Below are 14545 nucleotides of genomic sequence, written 5' to 3'. Positions count from 1 at the left end.
TGTGTGACTTCCACAGCCTTCAGTCAGGCTCAGCTTTAGCAATAAGCATGGTTTTCTTCTCCCCACAGCCCCCGTAATGCATATAGTTTTTTTAATTTGGCTTTTCCTGACACTGTGTTCGGTCCGTAGTGCTGGGTACAATGTCTCTGCCCCTTTGCTTGCTGTCATTTAATGTGTTTGTTTACGTACGTGTAGTGCTGTGATGTGAGGTAAGTAAGTCCCTCCAGTGCAGTGATTTGCAACAGGGCTCAGCCTCAGAGTCCAGCAGCTGTACCGGGGAGTTGCCTGTGTGCCTGTGGGTTTCTGTGTGGCTCTCAGTTGGGCTTAGCCTTGCAAAATAGACTTTCTTCCTTGTCTGGGGCAAAACAGAAACAACAGAAAAAGACATTTGAGAAAAACATTTCAAAATTTCAACTCAAATGTTTTTTGAAAAAGAGAAAAAACTGCTATGACTTACTTTAATATGTTCTACTGTTCTTTGTACTCATCCAAAAGTCATTTGTCTCCTTGCTATGGAAGCAAGCAAATAGATTTTTTTTTTATCTGCACTAATTTGCCTTTTTTAATTTCAATATTCTCTTCTGTAAGAGAGTAGTTGTTATCTTCCATTGATCGCAAAAACCTTATATTGCTTTACAGACATCCAGGGATGAATTCGTGTGCAGTTTTGCATCCCCTTCAAATAGATCCAGCCTGATTGCAGACAAAGATCCAGGTAAATTAATTTTTCTAAACTTTAACTTTCTCCATTTATACTGAATGTAACTATTACTAGTCCCCAAAACCTGAAATAGACATCTGCCAAAAGACCTCTTAGAGTTTGTATGCTTTTCCCTGGACATGGTGTCACCCCATCTGTCCTTTTCAGATTAATCAGCTTCGGACATGGGGCTTTGGCAAGCCTTGTCTGCACTGTCCGAGTCACATCCTGCACTCACTGTCTGTGATGTGCTGAAGAGTGCTGGTGCAACGGGGTTAATTGTGGGGTTTGGATCTTTTTTCAGCCTGCGGAGCAGCACTTCCAAATGGCCATGCAATAAAGCGAGAGGACTCGAAAGGATCCCTGAACTCAGAGGGGGCAACCGGTTCCCCAGATCAGAGTGAAAATGTAATGTATCTGGGGTTAGAAAGAACTGTGCTCACTGCACCAGTCTGTGAGCTGTGTTAAATAAGGGGGAGGGAAAGGGAGTTCCCCGTGGTAGTGGTAATGCTACTAAAAGCCTACTTGTAAGCATCTCTGTCTGGAAGCACATAGATTCCCGTTTAACAGAGGAGGTCAGACTTATGGGTCTGGTATGCTTTCCCTCTTCAAACATCTCTGAGCTAAAAATATAACTGTTGATAAGTTATTTATCAAAGATGAAAAGCAAAATCCTTGGGGAAAATCTCTGCTCCCACGATGCATTTATGCATACTCAGACACGCTCTCTCCACTTGGGTGGGTCTGAGCCTGGCCAGTGCCCAGTGCCCGGTTTTGAGAACTGGTTTCCACTCAAGGCTGGGAGGCAAAGCAGCATGATGCAGGATTGCCAGTGACCTCTGACTTAAGAGGTGAGGTATTTGTAGGAAAATCAACACAGGCTAGTAACCAGAGCCCCAAACTTGCAGAAAGTGATCGCAGTCACACCACAAATTGCTCTGACCCCACTCTTCAGACAAGGTGCATTCTCCTTGTTGGCAGATTGCACCCATGGAAATGAGATATTTGTGCAAACCAACTCCTGATTTTCCTCAAGGCACTTTCCAGATGTTTTGGGTTGATGTGAATCATTAATGCACCTTTAAAACCTTTGGCCCTTAGAACAAGCAAGACAAAGATTATCTGTTCTCATGCTGGCTCAGTCCTGACATGCTTAGGAGAGGTGGGGCCTTTCAAACTCCCCAACATGAATCATGAAGCTACAAGACCAAGTATAGCCAAACACTAGACTATCAGCTCTTGATACTCAGCGAAGCTCTGAGCATGTACTTCAGCCTTGCTGGCAGCATTTGCAGAAAGCATTATTGCTCAGTCCCTCCTGAAAGCTAGACGTCCTCTTCTGTGTCCTAGAAGGTATATTTTTCAGCGTTCTTAAAAAGAGCTTTTCTGTCGGGGAGTGCAATATCCACAAAACCATGCAAAAGCAATGCCACATGGAGGAGCACAGCTTTAACGCTGCTCAACAGAGGTAGATGTGTTGTTTATCGCCCGTTCCCCTGGAGTGAGCTGGGTGCTGACCTGACTGTTTGGCATGGTCAAAAGCAAAGTTCTGGCTATAGCACTGTATCTCCAGCTCTAAACTGAATGTTTAATTCTGTTTTATTATGACTCACATCCACAGCTTGTCCCAGAATAAACAACAAATACGATCTGTTGATCACTCTCCAAACATGTGAGGCACAGCTTTAAGAGAAGCATCCTGCTTAGAGCTTAATCATATCCATTTGTCACAGGATATGGCTAGGGCAAGCACAGAGGGTGCAAAAGAATTGGTAAAGCTTTAGAAGTCATTTTTCCCACCACGCAATGCCCAAACCTTTCCCACACAGTTTGTCTCAGCAGATGGATTTCACTTTTTTTTACCAAAGTCACTAAGTAGGAAGAAGACCAAGAGACAAATCAGGGAAAAAAAGGAAAGGTTCTTAAATTCAAATTTCCTGGTGTTTTAATAACTGACATTTTGTTCTGAAGTGTACATCCTTAACAGAAACTTAGCTTCTTGCTTTAAACTGTGACGCATAATGAGCTATTTTGTTTGATGGAAGCTGACTTCAAAAAATGTCCATGAGCTTAGAAGCTGCAGAGAGCAGGGGAAGTGAAAGCGGGGCTGCCGTGCGTTTTGCTGGATAAGCTGTCTTTCTCTGCCCAGACATTTTTTTCTCTGGGCAGAGAAGCGTTCAGCCATGTGCCCAGGATTTCCAGACTGCTCATCACCGGATGGGCAGCAACCTCAAAGGGTGAGATGCCTCCACAGCACGGTGGTGTGGGGGTGCACGTGCAGGGGACAGGAGGAATGCTGGCGTGTCTGTGCCGCGTTTGCTGTGCCCAGGCTGCATGACGTCTGGCACAGCCCAGGCACACGGCCACTGGCCTCAGTGTCACATCTGTGTCCCTTTAGATCCGCAGAAGCTCTACGAGGAGCAGCGTGTCACACTGCAGCCGGCTGGACCAGTTTGAGATCCGGACGCTCCTGATGTGCTACCTCTACATTGTGAAGATGATCTCTGAAGGTTGGTGGCTCTTGCTCACTGTGAGGCAGCCAGAACGATGAGACAGCAAGGTCTCACTTTAATTCTTTTTTAAATCTCAGTGTACTGTTGGATTTTATTTTTTTTCAGATACTCTCTTAGCTTACTGGAACAAATTCTCCGCACAAGAGCTGATCAATGTCCTTGTGCTTCTGGAGTGAGTATCATGGGGCTGCAATTCAAACACTGTGTCTTTGTGTAGGCAACATTGGCCAGCTTGGTCCTGTGCAGTACCAAGAGGTGTCTGGCCAGGTTGTAATGAAATGTTCTTACTCCCTCTGAGGAGAAGCAAGGGAGCACAGTGAAGTGACAGTGCCTTGTGCTGTGCCTGGGCTGTGCAGAGGGTATCCCACCACCCACGGGCGAGCAGGGCTCACTGCACAGCCTCCCCTCGTAACTAGCACAGCTTCTGCTTTGCGGCGGGTTTGGTGGAATGAATGGGTGGGGGGACAGGGGGGTGTGTGCTGCAAGGTTTGAAAACTGAGAGTATGAAGTCAAGTGACTTGGAAATACAGACCCAAACTCTCATGCACAGAGGAGCGCGTGTGCAGTCAAGGACAGGGTGGATATTAAATGTTCTGGATCTGCAGGATCTCTAACAGATACATATTTTATTTTCTTTCTAGGGTGTGTTTATTTCACTTCAGATACGTGGGGAAGAGAAATATTGCCAGGTACTGTATTCTTCCATCTGGGGCTGGGGTGGGGGGACCATCCCTCTGCTCTCTGCCACATCCAAGGCAGGAAGGGAGAGTGCACACCCACACCAGGAGAACCTGAGCCGGCAGGAAGCCTGTGGGCTGGGACTCTGCTCAGCACCGTGCCTCGAGCAGAGCGCTCTCGTCTAGCCACCCTGCCCTTCCCTCCCCTCCAGCTCCTGCATGAGACCCCCAGGCCCAGATGCTCGTGGCTGCCCGCGCAGGCTGACCCTGTCCCCCGCAGTCAGCTGCAGGTGAGACACGAGCTGCATTAGAGCAGCAGCACCGCTGTTTCAGTAGCTCTAGGGCCAACTGGTGCAGGCAAGACCAAGGTAGCCTCATCAGTCCCGCTGAGACTGTCTTGGATAAACCTGATTAGTGCATTAGATGGAGGCCAGGTCTCCATCCTGGTGCCTCATGTAATCCTGCCCTGGAATGGCTGCTGCTCCCTGTCCAGACCCGCAGTCTTCACTTCCCCTTGCAGGGTGCACGATGCCTGGTTATCCAAGCACACGGGAGCCGATAGGAAATCCCAGACAATGCCAGCGCTCCGCAGCAGAGCCGGGGCGATGCAGGTGCGGCTCCAGCATCTGGGCAGCTTGGAGACCTCCTTCACACTCAACCACAGTATGTACAGCAGAGTGAGATGGGACCATGGAGTATGAGCCTGCTGAAAATTGTGTGTAGCCATTTTCCACTGGCTGCTTGTTGCTTCAGGATGTTCACCCTCTGCAGAATTACAACAGTCACTGCTTCTCCCTGCAACATTCCTGGACTGGTGCAGGTGACATTTAAGCCAACCCCTTAAAATTAACCCCTGGGAGTTAGGACTTGCCTGGCTTTTTCTTCCCACGTGTCTTGGCTCGGCTCCTTGGCTGAGTGTGTGTGCAGGCAACACCTTGGTTTGGGCAGTGAGCAAGGCAGGAAGGAGAGCTGCTCTGCTCAGAGACCTGGGCCAGTTTCTGCCAGGATCTGCTCTAACCTCTCCATGTGGGTGAGTTTTGCTTCACTGAATTGCCTTGCCACTTCCCCTCTGTGGATGCAGCCTGGACACCTTGATCGTTGTCTGGCTTTAAAGACGATGAGATTAAGGGGGAAGTACTGACACTGGTTGTCTTGGGTGGCATCAGGCTGAGGCAGCTTCCCTGAATGGAGCTGGTAAATTCAGCATCTTACTATTCGTACCTCATCTCTCAAACCCATTGAAGTGCAAGGGGAGATGCTCATCTATATCAGCATTGAGATCTTGTGGGAGCTGGAGTGTTGAACACTGTTTCCTCCTGATTTGCTTTCTGTCCGCAGATGCAGGCACCTCAGAAGCAGATATTGTGCACCAGGCGTTACTGGAGGGCAATATTGCCACTGAAGTGTGCCTGACGGTTCTGGACACCATCTCTTTTTTCACTCAGAGTTTCAAGGTCAGCATTAAAATCAAAAGTATCGTGGAAAAGTGTGCTGTATTTTTGCATGTCTGTTGATTTTCAGGATCTATTCTCCTAGAGTGGCAGATTGTAGAAGGCTTTACAAAAGCAAATCATTTGCAGCTTGTTTATTTTCCAAAACGCTGTTTCACAGGGTCTCGGAGTAATTGTGCACTTATGCAATCTTGCGATTTCTTCAAAACTGCAAGACCAGAGAAAATTACATGGACATTATGCCGTGAATGTAGGCATGACAAAAATAGAATAAGAAGAAATGTACATCATATAGAAAGGAGGGGCTAGAGGAAAGGGAAATGAAGGTCTAGCATTCTTAGAAGAGTCACTGTTTTCTACCATAAATTGCCTAAAAGTGAGGCTCAGATTCCTCTGAATCTCTGTACATTAATGTCTTTGGGACTGAGGCGTTCCAGCTGTGGTTACCAGTTTGGATAGGACCAGCACCACTGGTAGAAGTCTTCTCCATATAGTGATTCACACTCCCAGGAGTCATTGCCATCTACGAGAGTCAAAGCCTGTGTGGTGAAGAGAACCTCAGGCTGGCAATAAAATACTGAAATGCTGTTCCAGAAAAGTTCTTCCTAAAAGCGTGGTTGGACGGATCCTGCTCATAGCAATGTGTCTTGCCTAATGTCACAAGAACAACTCTGGATTTCAGAGTAAGCACAATGAAGGTTTGCTTTTTACATGGACTGAACAATATGAACAGAAAGGTCATCATGTCTTCTGCTTCTGCTACAGACCATACATTAAATTACTCCTTAAAAATTCAGCAGTGGCAGAAGGATTTAGGTTTAAGAGTTAAACTTGCCTGACTTTCTCAGCTGCCTCTTTTTGAATATGACTGAACCACAAAACAATGTGATTTTTCAAACCACAGGATAGGCTGGATTCCCTTCCGCTTTAATGGGCTTCTGCTTTGCTTTTATGGTCACATGGTGTTAACCCACAGAAGTGTACTCTATACTGCAGTAAAAGTGCTCCTGCTGTTCTTACTGATGGAGCAAACGAGTTCAGTTTAAAGCTATAGATCCTACACTTACCCTGCTACAAGATGTGTATAGGGTGTCAGAAGACAAATCTGAGCCAGCCCAAGGACTGCGTGGGCTGGCCATGAGATAGGGACAATTGATCTCTTATCGATAGGGACTACTGATCTCCTGTTGATATGGGACATCCACATCCTTGCTGGGCAGCCACGGTGTGCCAGGCTTCCTGCACAGCAGCTGCAAAGGTGCCTGCAGGCACAGGCAAGACAAGTCTGACACTCTACAAGTAATTCAGTTTTACCACATGTCCAGAAGATGCAAACTGCCAAAACTTTGCAGGAGACAAGGGAAGTGTACTGACTTGGTGTAGCTATGAATCTGTCCAGTGAAAAGATGGGATGGTCCGTTTTTTTCACTCTCTCTCTTTTGGGCTGCACATGAAACACTTGTCAAGACAAATAAAAAGGAATGGAAAAAAACAGTGTAATAGTTATGTGCGTAACATTCTGTTTTATTTAAAATAACTCTAGGCAACCAGTGAAAGTTGTACAGATTAACGAGTTAGGTTTTGGAATTAGTGATTTGAAAGTGATAAAATATTTTTGCTTTATTCTCTGCTATAAAAGTAGCTTCTGACCAACTAGTGTAAGCTTGTATTGGCTATCACATTTGTTTATATTTTTACTGAAGGCTCTTTTCCTTATCTGGCTTAAGAATTGATGTGATTAATTATGCAAAATTATCTCTCTCATTTCCATCTTCAGGCACAACATTTCTGCAGAATAAATTTTCTTGTTGCTTTCCAGACACAGCTTTTAAGCAATGATGGCCACAATCCACTCATGAAGAAGGTTTTTGATATTCATCTGGCTTTTCTCAAAAACGGGCAGTCAGAAGCAGCTCTTAAGCATGTGTTTGCCTCTCTGAGAGCTTTCATTAGCAAGGTATGTAAAACATGACTCCAAAGTGCAGGAAGGTGCAGGAGAATTTATATAGAATTACAGAAGAACTGAATGTGCTTAAAAGCCTGTTAAAATTATATTTTATGCTGTTTGGAGATGTGTTTTAGAAAACAATTTCACTGATTTAAAAAACAGCCCAAGTTATCTATTTCAGTGGTTGTTTATTACTTGTCAGGTATCAGGAAACAAAAGGAGAAATTGTGCAGAACTCCCTCATTTGCCTTGGTCACGAAACTGCTCTTAAAAGTTAGTATCTAGCAGAGCAAAAGCTGGTGCTTTTTGAATCTTTGCCCCAAACTGTCAATATTGCTGGCAATGTTATTGCTTGAATAATGCTTGTACTGACAAGCTGCTCCTCTCTCACTGTGTTTGAAAGAGGGTAGTACTTGCTGAACCTCTTTCTACACTTCTCTGAGCCTCGACATGCAGCGAGACTGTTGAAGCCCCTGAGCTCAAGCAGCATCAAAGCCACAGCTGAGCACATAAGAGCAGTGACTGATCCTATTGCTGACATTTCCCTTCATGCTTGTCAAAACCTGCCACTTCTCTTCAGTACATTTTTGAGACCAGAAATACATGCAAACCCCATTCCTTCCAAGCTGCATGGTTATCGTAAATTCAAAAGTAAGTAAAACCTCTCATATCACTTGAATGCAACCCTTCATTAGTGAGCTAAATCTACGTGGCATAAGATTGCAGACAGGCAGAGTACAGTGTGTGAACGGTACGCAGCAAAGTGTTACTTCCAAAGGATGTCTTGCACTGGTTGCCATGCAAAGTCTCGTTAAAGAAAGAGACCGTTAAACTGTTTTTCAAAAGTGAAAGAAGTCTGTGCTATGTACATTTTGCTATGACCCCACAGCCAAGATAAGAGATAGTGTGAGTATGTCTAGGGCTGAATTTTTGTTTGTACGAAGCAAACACGTAAGAAGCAGAAAATACAGAAGTCTTGCTCTAGGTACCTATCTGGCTGCAGACACCATGGTCTTTTATGAGATGTTTTTCCATGAGGCTTCTTAAAGCCTGCTAGATTAACAACTGACACTGGCAGGAATCACTCCTTTCTTCTACAGGGTCCAATAAATGTTGGTTGCTCTACCTTTCTTTTGAGTTTTCAGCTTGCCCGTGATCTGCTTAGCCTTGAGATCCATCCTGCTGCAGGTCTGCACACACCCCACTCAGGCACAGTCTCTGTGTCCAAAGTTTGTTTAGCCAGAAATATTTGGTTTGTGCCTATAGCAAATAAGACACATTCCTTGCCTCCCTGGCAAATTTTCTGTCATTGCTTAAAGGCAAAGCCAAGCCTGCATACCTGGTGAGATCGATTTGATCTCACCATCAGCCTTCAAAACTTGGAGCCCTTCAGGGCTTCCAAAGAGCCGATTACAGCAACACAGGCCACGTTCTTGGCTGCTGCAAGGACGGACAGTGGGGTCATTTTCTTGGATTTAGGCCAGGCTGAATCTGTGCTAAATTTGACATCGTGGGTCTTCAAAGATACGAAAGATTGGTTTTGGTTAATTTCTCACTTTTCCCCTATGAGGGGACACAGTGTTGCTTCTGTAAAAGCAAGATATGAGCCCAGCAGATGGTATCTATAAGGAACTGTTTTCTTTGCCAACTCCGTAACCACATGAGTCCCAAACTTCCTTTTAAGTCCTCTGAAGGGCTTTTCTAAGGCCCAAAGTGACAATAAAATAGCTGGACGGGCAAGTACAAAGCTGGCGTGTTCTCTTGCAAGTTTGTTTTGAAATACGCTTTTTGAAATATGTTTTGAAATACACTTTTTTTGGGTTGCATATCACTGATAGCACTAATTTAGTGTTAACTTCAAGAAAACCGAAAGTCATTATAACTTTGAAGCAGCTAGAATGGACAATTTGCCATTTTTATGGCCTTCTGTAGCTAATAGTTACAATGAAAAAAAATCTCCCTCTTACCTAGAGTCACAGCAAATGGTTGCTGGAAGGGAAAAAAATTATGAGTTTTTGGCATCGCTTTTATTTGTCTTAAAAATAGCTTGCTTTCTGCATTAAATCTGGTTGCTTGACAGGCAAAAGAGTTAAAAAAAAAAGTCACAAAAAAGCAAAGAACAAACAAATTCTGTAATCGTTTTCATGTTTAGTTTTAGTTTTAGAATGAGTTCCGCCTGCATGCGTGTGTGCTGGGGATTTGGAAAGAAAGCTCTCTCTGTTTTCTTCTCTGCTTCTTCTCAGCTTCTCAGAAGCAACAAAAGCTAATTTCCTCTTGTTTTATAATTTAGGTTTTTGTAACAACTACATCTTTCTTTTCAGAGTAAAATACATATATACAAATAAATACACATATATGTGCTTGGGAATAGTCTTAAAATTAAAGAGTAAGAAGGAAATCATGCACAGAGGGCTGAGATGATTTGCCCTGCACTGAAGAGCAGCTTAGACGCGTGGATGTGAGAGGCACCCCACGGAGGTGCCGGCCCCATGCCTGCCTGTCCCTGGTGCATTGACACTAGCAGGGCACGTGAGAGGCATCAGAAACCACAGGGCCTTGAAGCACTAGGACAGCAGAGCCTTGCCCGCATGTCTTCTTTGTGTGGAGCCCTCTCTGGGAGGTGTTCACTGCGTTGACTCCTGCTCTGGCCCTTCGTATTAGGTTTGGATCAGAAACGTGCCCCTCCGGTGCACGCAGAGTCATCGCCACGTGTGCTGATTTGCTGCTCTTCCCAGCTTGTGTTCTCCTGCCAGCTGAGACCTGCAGGCAGCACCTGGCCAGATCTCCAGCGGGTCCTGGGTCTGCTGCCCCACACCTGGCACCAGGAGTGATCTCATCTGTTTGGGCTTGCACTCAAGCAGGAGCTGTGTGGGGACACAGGTTGCCTACAAACAAGGCACAGATTTTCCTCCAGAGCTGGTGCAGTGTGGACCACAGGGAGGGGTCATAGTATCACAGAATGGTTTGGGTTGGAAGGGATCTTAAAGATCATCTGGTCCAACCCTGCTGCCATGGCCGGGGACACGTTACAATAGGCCAGGTTGCTCAAAGCCCCATCCAACCTGGCCTTGAACACTTCAAAGGTTGAGGCATCAGCAGCTTCCCTGGGCAAGCTGTTCCTGTGTCTCACCACCCTCGCAGAAAAGAATTTCTTCTAACAGCTAATCTGAATCTACCCTCTTTCAGTTTAATGCCATTACTGCTTGTCCTATCACTATGCTCCCTGGTAAAAGAGTCCCTCCCCAGCTTTCCTGTAAGTACTGGAAGGCAGCTCTATAAGGTCTCCCCGGAACCTTCTCTTCTCCAGGCTGAACAGCCTCAGCTCTCTCAGCCTGTCTGCATATGGGAGACACTCCAACCCACTGATCATCTTCATGACTTTCTCCTAACTTGTTCCGACAAGTCTTACACTGGGGCTCTTCTGCAGCAGATGCCCAGGCAACTTTGTTTTTACTAGTATTGGGCTGGAAATATCTGAAAAGCCTCTGCAAACAAGCAGTGGTCCCTGCTGAGAGCACGTGCCAGCTCTATCTTCTTGGGTGCCTGTGTGCTGCCTGTGCCTGCCCAATTGCACGTCACTGTGACTAGCTCTGGGCTAAACCCTAGCATCTCGCTATGGGAGAAGGATTGCGTTACAACAGACAGCTATTACTTAATAGCTCCTTTCCTGAGAGCACACATGGTGCTTTTGGCTCTCTGTTGCTATGATGTTTGTTTGCTTCTTTCTCTCGTTGTTTCTTTCTGAAAATATTTTTGGCCAGAGACAGTGAACACTAGATAATTGGTCAGCATCTTCATTCTGCCTTGTAACCTGTGTGGCTTGGTGTAACCTCAATGGTGTAGTCTTGCTAGCCACAGCTCTTAGATTCCTGTTTTGAGATTGCTTCACCAGCACGCCATGCTGTTGGCCACAGCAGTATCTACAAGCTTTTGTGAATCTTGTATGCTTAATGCAAGGAGCAGAGGGCTAAGGTAACAGGTCCAGGCTCTGACTTGGAGGATGTGAATGAGTAGTCTGACAGTATTTATGGTCATCTTCCGTGGTGAGAAAGTAGTGGGACAGATAGATGTGGCTCATGGACCATGCCCCGTCCATTCAAGCCCATCAGGTCTTGAACGAACCAAGCACATAAGAGATAAAGAACGTGGTTATTTCTGTTGCCAGTTTGTGCCATGAAATTGCCAGGGGCTGGTGCCCAGCTGCAGCAGAGGGAGCAGAGTGCCACTGTGCCATGCCTCGGCAGCCTGCACTCCCTCCGGGAAGTGTTGGCATCACCCCTCTCCACACAGGTCTCCATGGTGGCTGTGGAGGCGGCTGCGTGCCAGCACAAAACCCCTTCTTGTTCTGCTTCCCTGCGCCCAGCCTGCTGCAGCTGGGATGGGAGGAAGCCGAGTACAGTGCCCCCTCCCCGCCAGCCACCACTCGTGACCTCAGCCAGATAGATGAACACCAGTGGTCTCCACTCCAGCAGCCCTGCATGGAGGCTGCTGCCGCCGGGCAAGCCACTGCTGGAGCTCTCTGCTGTTGGGGCACAGCAGGGCTTGCTCACACAGGCATGCTCAACAGCAGGTGTTTGGTGATAGACGTGCTACAGGAGCGCAGGGTGCTGGTCCTCCGCTTCTGCTTTTCTTCACCCTGCTGCAAAGCGCTGAGCCCTGTTGCTAACCAAAGTAGCTCACGCTGTGCTTTGGCTTGATCCTGCTGCTCCTCTAGGGTGAGAGCGGGGCAGGTCACTGTATATTTTAGGCTCTCTAGGACAAGCAAGTCTCTTGTTTGCATTTCTGAGGGCAAACATACTTTTAGGCTTGTTTGGGGAGATGTGTAGAAGTAGCTATGAGAGCATTGCAGGTCATGTTTTCTCAGCTAGGTGGGACTTCTGAGTGGACTCTGGCAGATTTTCGGACGTCCCAGATGGCAGCCTCTGGTGGGAACATCCATGAAACCTCTCCTATACACTCCACTCTGTTTATGGCTTTTGTAAGAACATAAAGCTTCTGTCTGCCCAATTTGATGAGAATTTTCAAATAAACTCAAAAGTTGTTGGAGGAGGGGACAGACAGGCATACACAAGCACATCCCCAAACAATGTGACAGCGAAGTTCATGTTGCTCTAGGAAATGAGATTATAAATAGGCCCTGAACATTCATTTCTTCTCTGTCCATCCACCTATCGTTGATTGGCATTCCCACAAATACTTTCAGGCTCAGAACTCTGGCAGAAGTTCTGCTGAGAGTGTCCAGTCTGGAGCCTCATGCCCCATGCCTCTGTCTGTCTGAGCCCTGTGGGTGTAATTTGGTTGTGTATTTTCTAATATTTACATGCCTTTTGTGAAGTTTCCCTCAGCATTTTTCAAGGGAAGAGTGAACATGTGCGCTGCCCTCTGCTACGAGATCCTGAAGTGTTGCACTTCCAAGGTGTCCTCCACGAGGAACGAAGCCTCGGCTCTTCTGTATCTCCTGATGAGAAATAACTTTGAGTTCACCAAAAGGAGAACGTTTCTGAGAACGCATCTTCAGGTCAGTGACTGGGGAAAAGCTAAAGAGCAGGACACCTCAGATTTAATTGAACAGATGTATCAGTAGAACTATGTCACCTCCTGTCTGCAGAGGATCTTGCATTATTGCATAGACAAAAATCCTCATGATTTCCAGGCTTTGCCTAACTCCTGTTTCCAGCGATTGGCCCGGGGCCCTTAGGGTAAGATACACTGCCATCAGGTACTCCAAGATGTTGAGTCTTTAGAATCACACATCTCTGCCCGAGAGGCTGGCCAGAATGGAGTGAACAGGGTAGCAAAAAGAGCTGCCTTTGAGGCAGGAGAAGGGATTTTCCTGGAGCTGTTTTTGCAGCATTATTTTTTTGAAGCAAGTCTGGATACTTACTGGGGCAGTTGAATACCGCCTGGGCTTTGGTGAGTCATAGAAGAAGGTAACTGATGTACAAACAGGAGTTTGTGTTGCAATTGACATATTATTAGTTCTGTGAACTAGCTGTTTAGCAAAGCAGTTTGATCCTCTGGGGAGTATTTGTCCTTAGGAGATGTGACAGCAAAGCCACAACAACAACCACTGCTTACATTGTGGGAAAGACTTGATGTTTTCCTTTGGGCATTTTATGTAGCAACAATGAACCTCCTCTGTTAGGGCTTGTTTAAATAAAGCCCCTACCTTGTCCCAACAGATAATAATTGCAGTGAGCCAATTAATAGCAGATGTGGCACTGAGCGGTGGGACAAGATTTCAGGACTCTTTGCTCATCATTAACAACTTTGCAAACAGTGACAGGCCTATGAAGGTAAGTTGGAGATCTTAAATCACATCATGAGCTGTCAGCGATTAGTGCAAGACTGGGAATGCACTCAAGGAAATCATGTTTAAGGGTAAGACTGTTGATTTGAACTATGATTTATAAGCTCATAGTTGACTGTTTGCTCAGTAAACAAGTAATAAAAACAAGTAAACAGCAATAGGACCAACTGCACAGGTAGGTCATGCAGGTCCCTTCTACTCCACTCTGTGAGACGTCACCTGCAGTGCTGTGTCCAGCTCTGGAGCCCTCAACACAAGAAGGGCATGGACCTGTTGGAGCGGGTCCAGAGGAGGCCACAAAGGTGATCAGGGGGCTGGAGCACCTCTCCTATGAAGACAGACTGAGAGAGTTGGAATTGCTAAGCCTGGAGAAGAGAAAGCTCCAGGAAGACCTTATTGCAGCCTTTCAGTACCTGAAGTAGGCATGCAAGAAAGCTGGTGGGGAGACTGCTTACAAGGGCAAATAGCAATAAGACATGGGGAGATGGTTTTAAACTAGAGCAGATTAGGCATTAGGAAGAAGCTCTTTACTATGAGGATGGTGAAATGCTGGCACAGGTTGCCCAGAGAGGTGGTTGAGGCCCCATCCCTGGAGACATTCAAGGTCAAGCTTAGTGGGGCTCTGAGCAACCTGACTGAGTTAAAGATGTCCCTGCTCACTGCAAGAAGATTGGACCAGATGACCTTTAAAGGTCCCTTCCAACCCAACTCATTCTGTGGTTCTGTGCTCCATCTGTGAGGCCTCACACCAAGAGGAAGGAGCTCTGCAATTCAGATTCACTTTGCAAAGTGTGGTGTTTGCAAGGGGCTTGCAAAGAGCTTTTCAAGAACTTCTGGCTTTGAGAGGAATGACAAGGGGAAGTCCGGTACTTATGTTGCCTGAAAGTGATAATTAGCAGGAATTAATTATAATTAACTGAGCATCAGAAATACTAAGAAAACACTC

General features: G+C 46.2%; 1 protein-coding gene across 1 annotated transcript in view; it reads left to right on the top strand.

Moving 5' to 3' along the window:
* The window catches only part of DOCK11 (dedicator of cytokinesis 11), a 63771-nt gene that overhangs the window by 35200 nt on the left and 14026 nt on the right, over positions 1 to 14545 (top strand). The window contains exons 33-42 of the mRNA XM_009875114.1: positions 640 to 715; positions 1005 to 1108; positions 3099 to 3210; positions 3319 to 3385; positions 3855 to 3902; positions 4411 to 4553; positions 5229 to 5344; positions 7161 to 7298; positions 12625 to 12807; positions 13472 to 13585. Of these exons, the coding sequence (XP_009873416.1) occupies positions 640 to 715; positions 1005 to 1108; positions 3099 to 3210; positions 3319 to 3385; positions 3855 to 3902; positions 4411 to 4553; positions 5229 to 5344; positions 7161 to 7298; positions 12625 to 12807; positions 13472 to 13585 (1101 nt within the window). The remainder of the gene's footprint in view (positions 1 to 639; positions 716 to 1004; positions 1109 to 3098; positions 3211 to 3318; positions 3386 to 3854; positions 3903 to 4410; positions 4554 to 5228; positions 5345 to 7160; positions 7299 to 12624; positions 12808 to 13471; positions 13586 to 14545) is intronic.

The sequence above is a fragment of the Apaloderma vittatum genome, unplaced genomic scaffold, assembly GCF_000703405.1.
Source record: "Apaloderma vittatum isolate BGI_N311 unplaced genomic scaffold, ASM70340v1 scaffold10408, whole genome shotgun sequence".
Classification (NCBI taxonomy): domain Eukaryota; kingdom Metazoa; phylum Chordata; class Aves; order Trogoniformes; family Trogonidae; genus Apaloderma; species Apaloderma vittatum.
The sequence above is the reverse complement of the archived record's forward strand: the minus strand, read 5'-3'. Positions and strand labels throughout refer to the sequence as shown.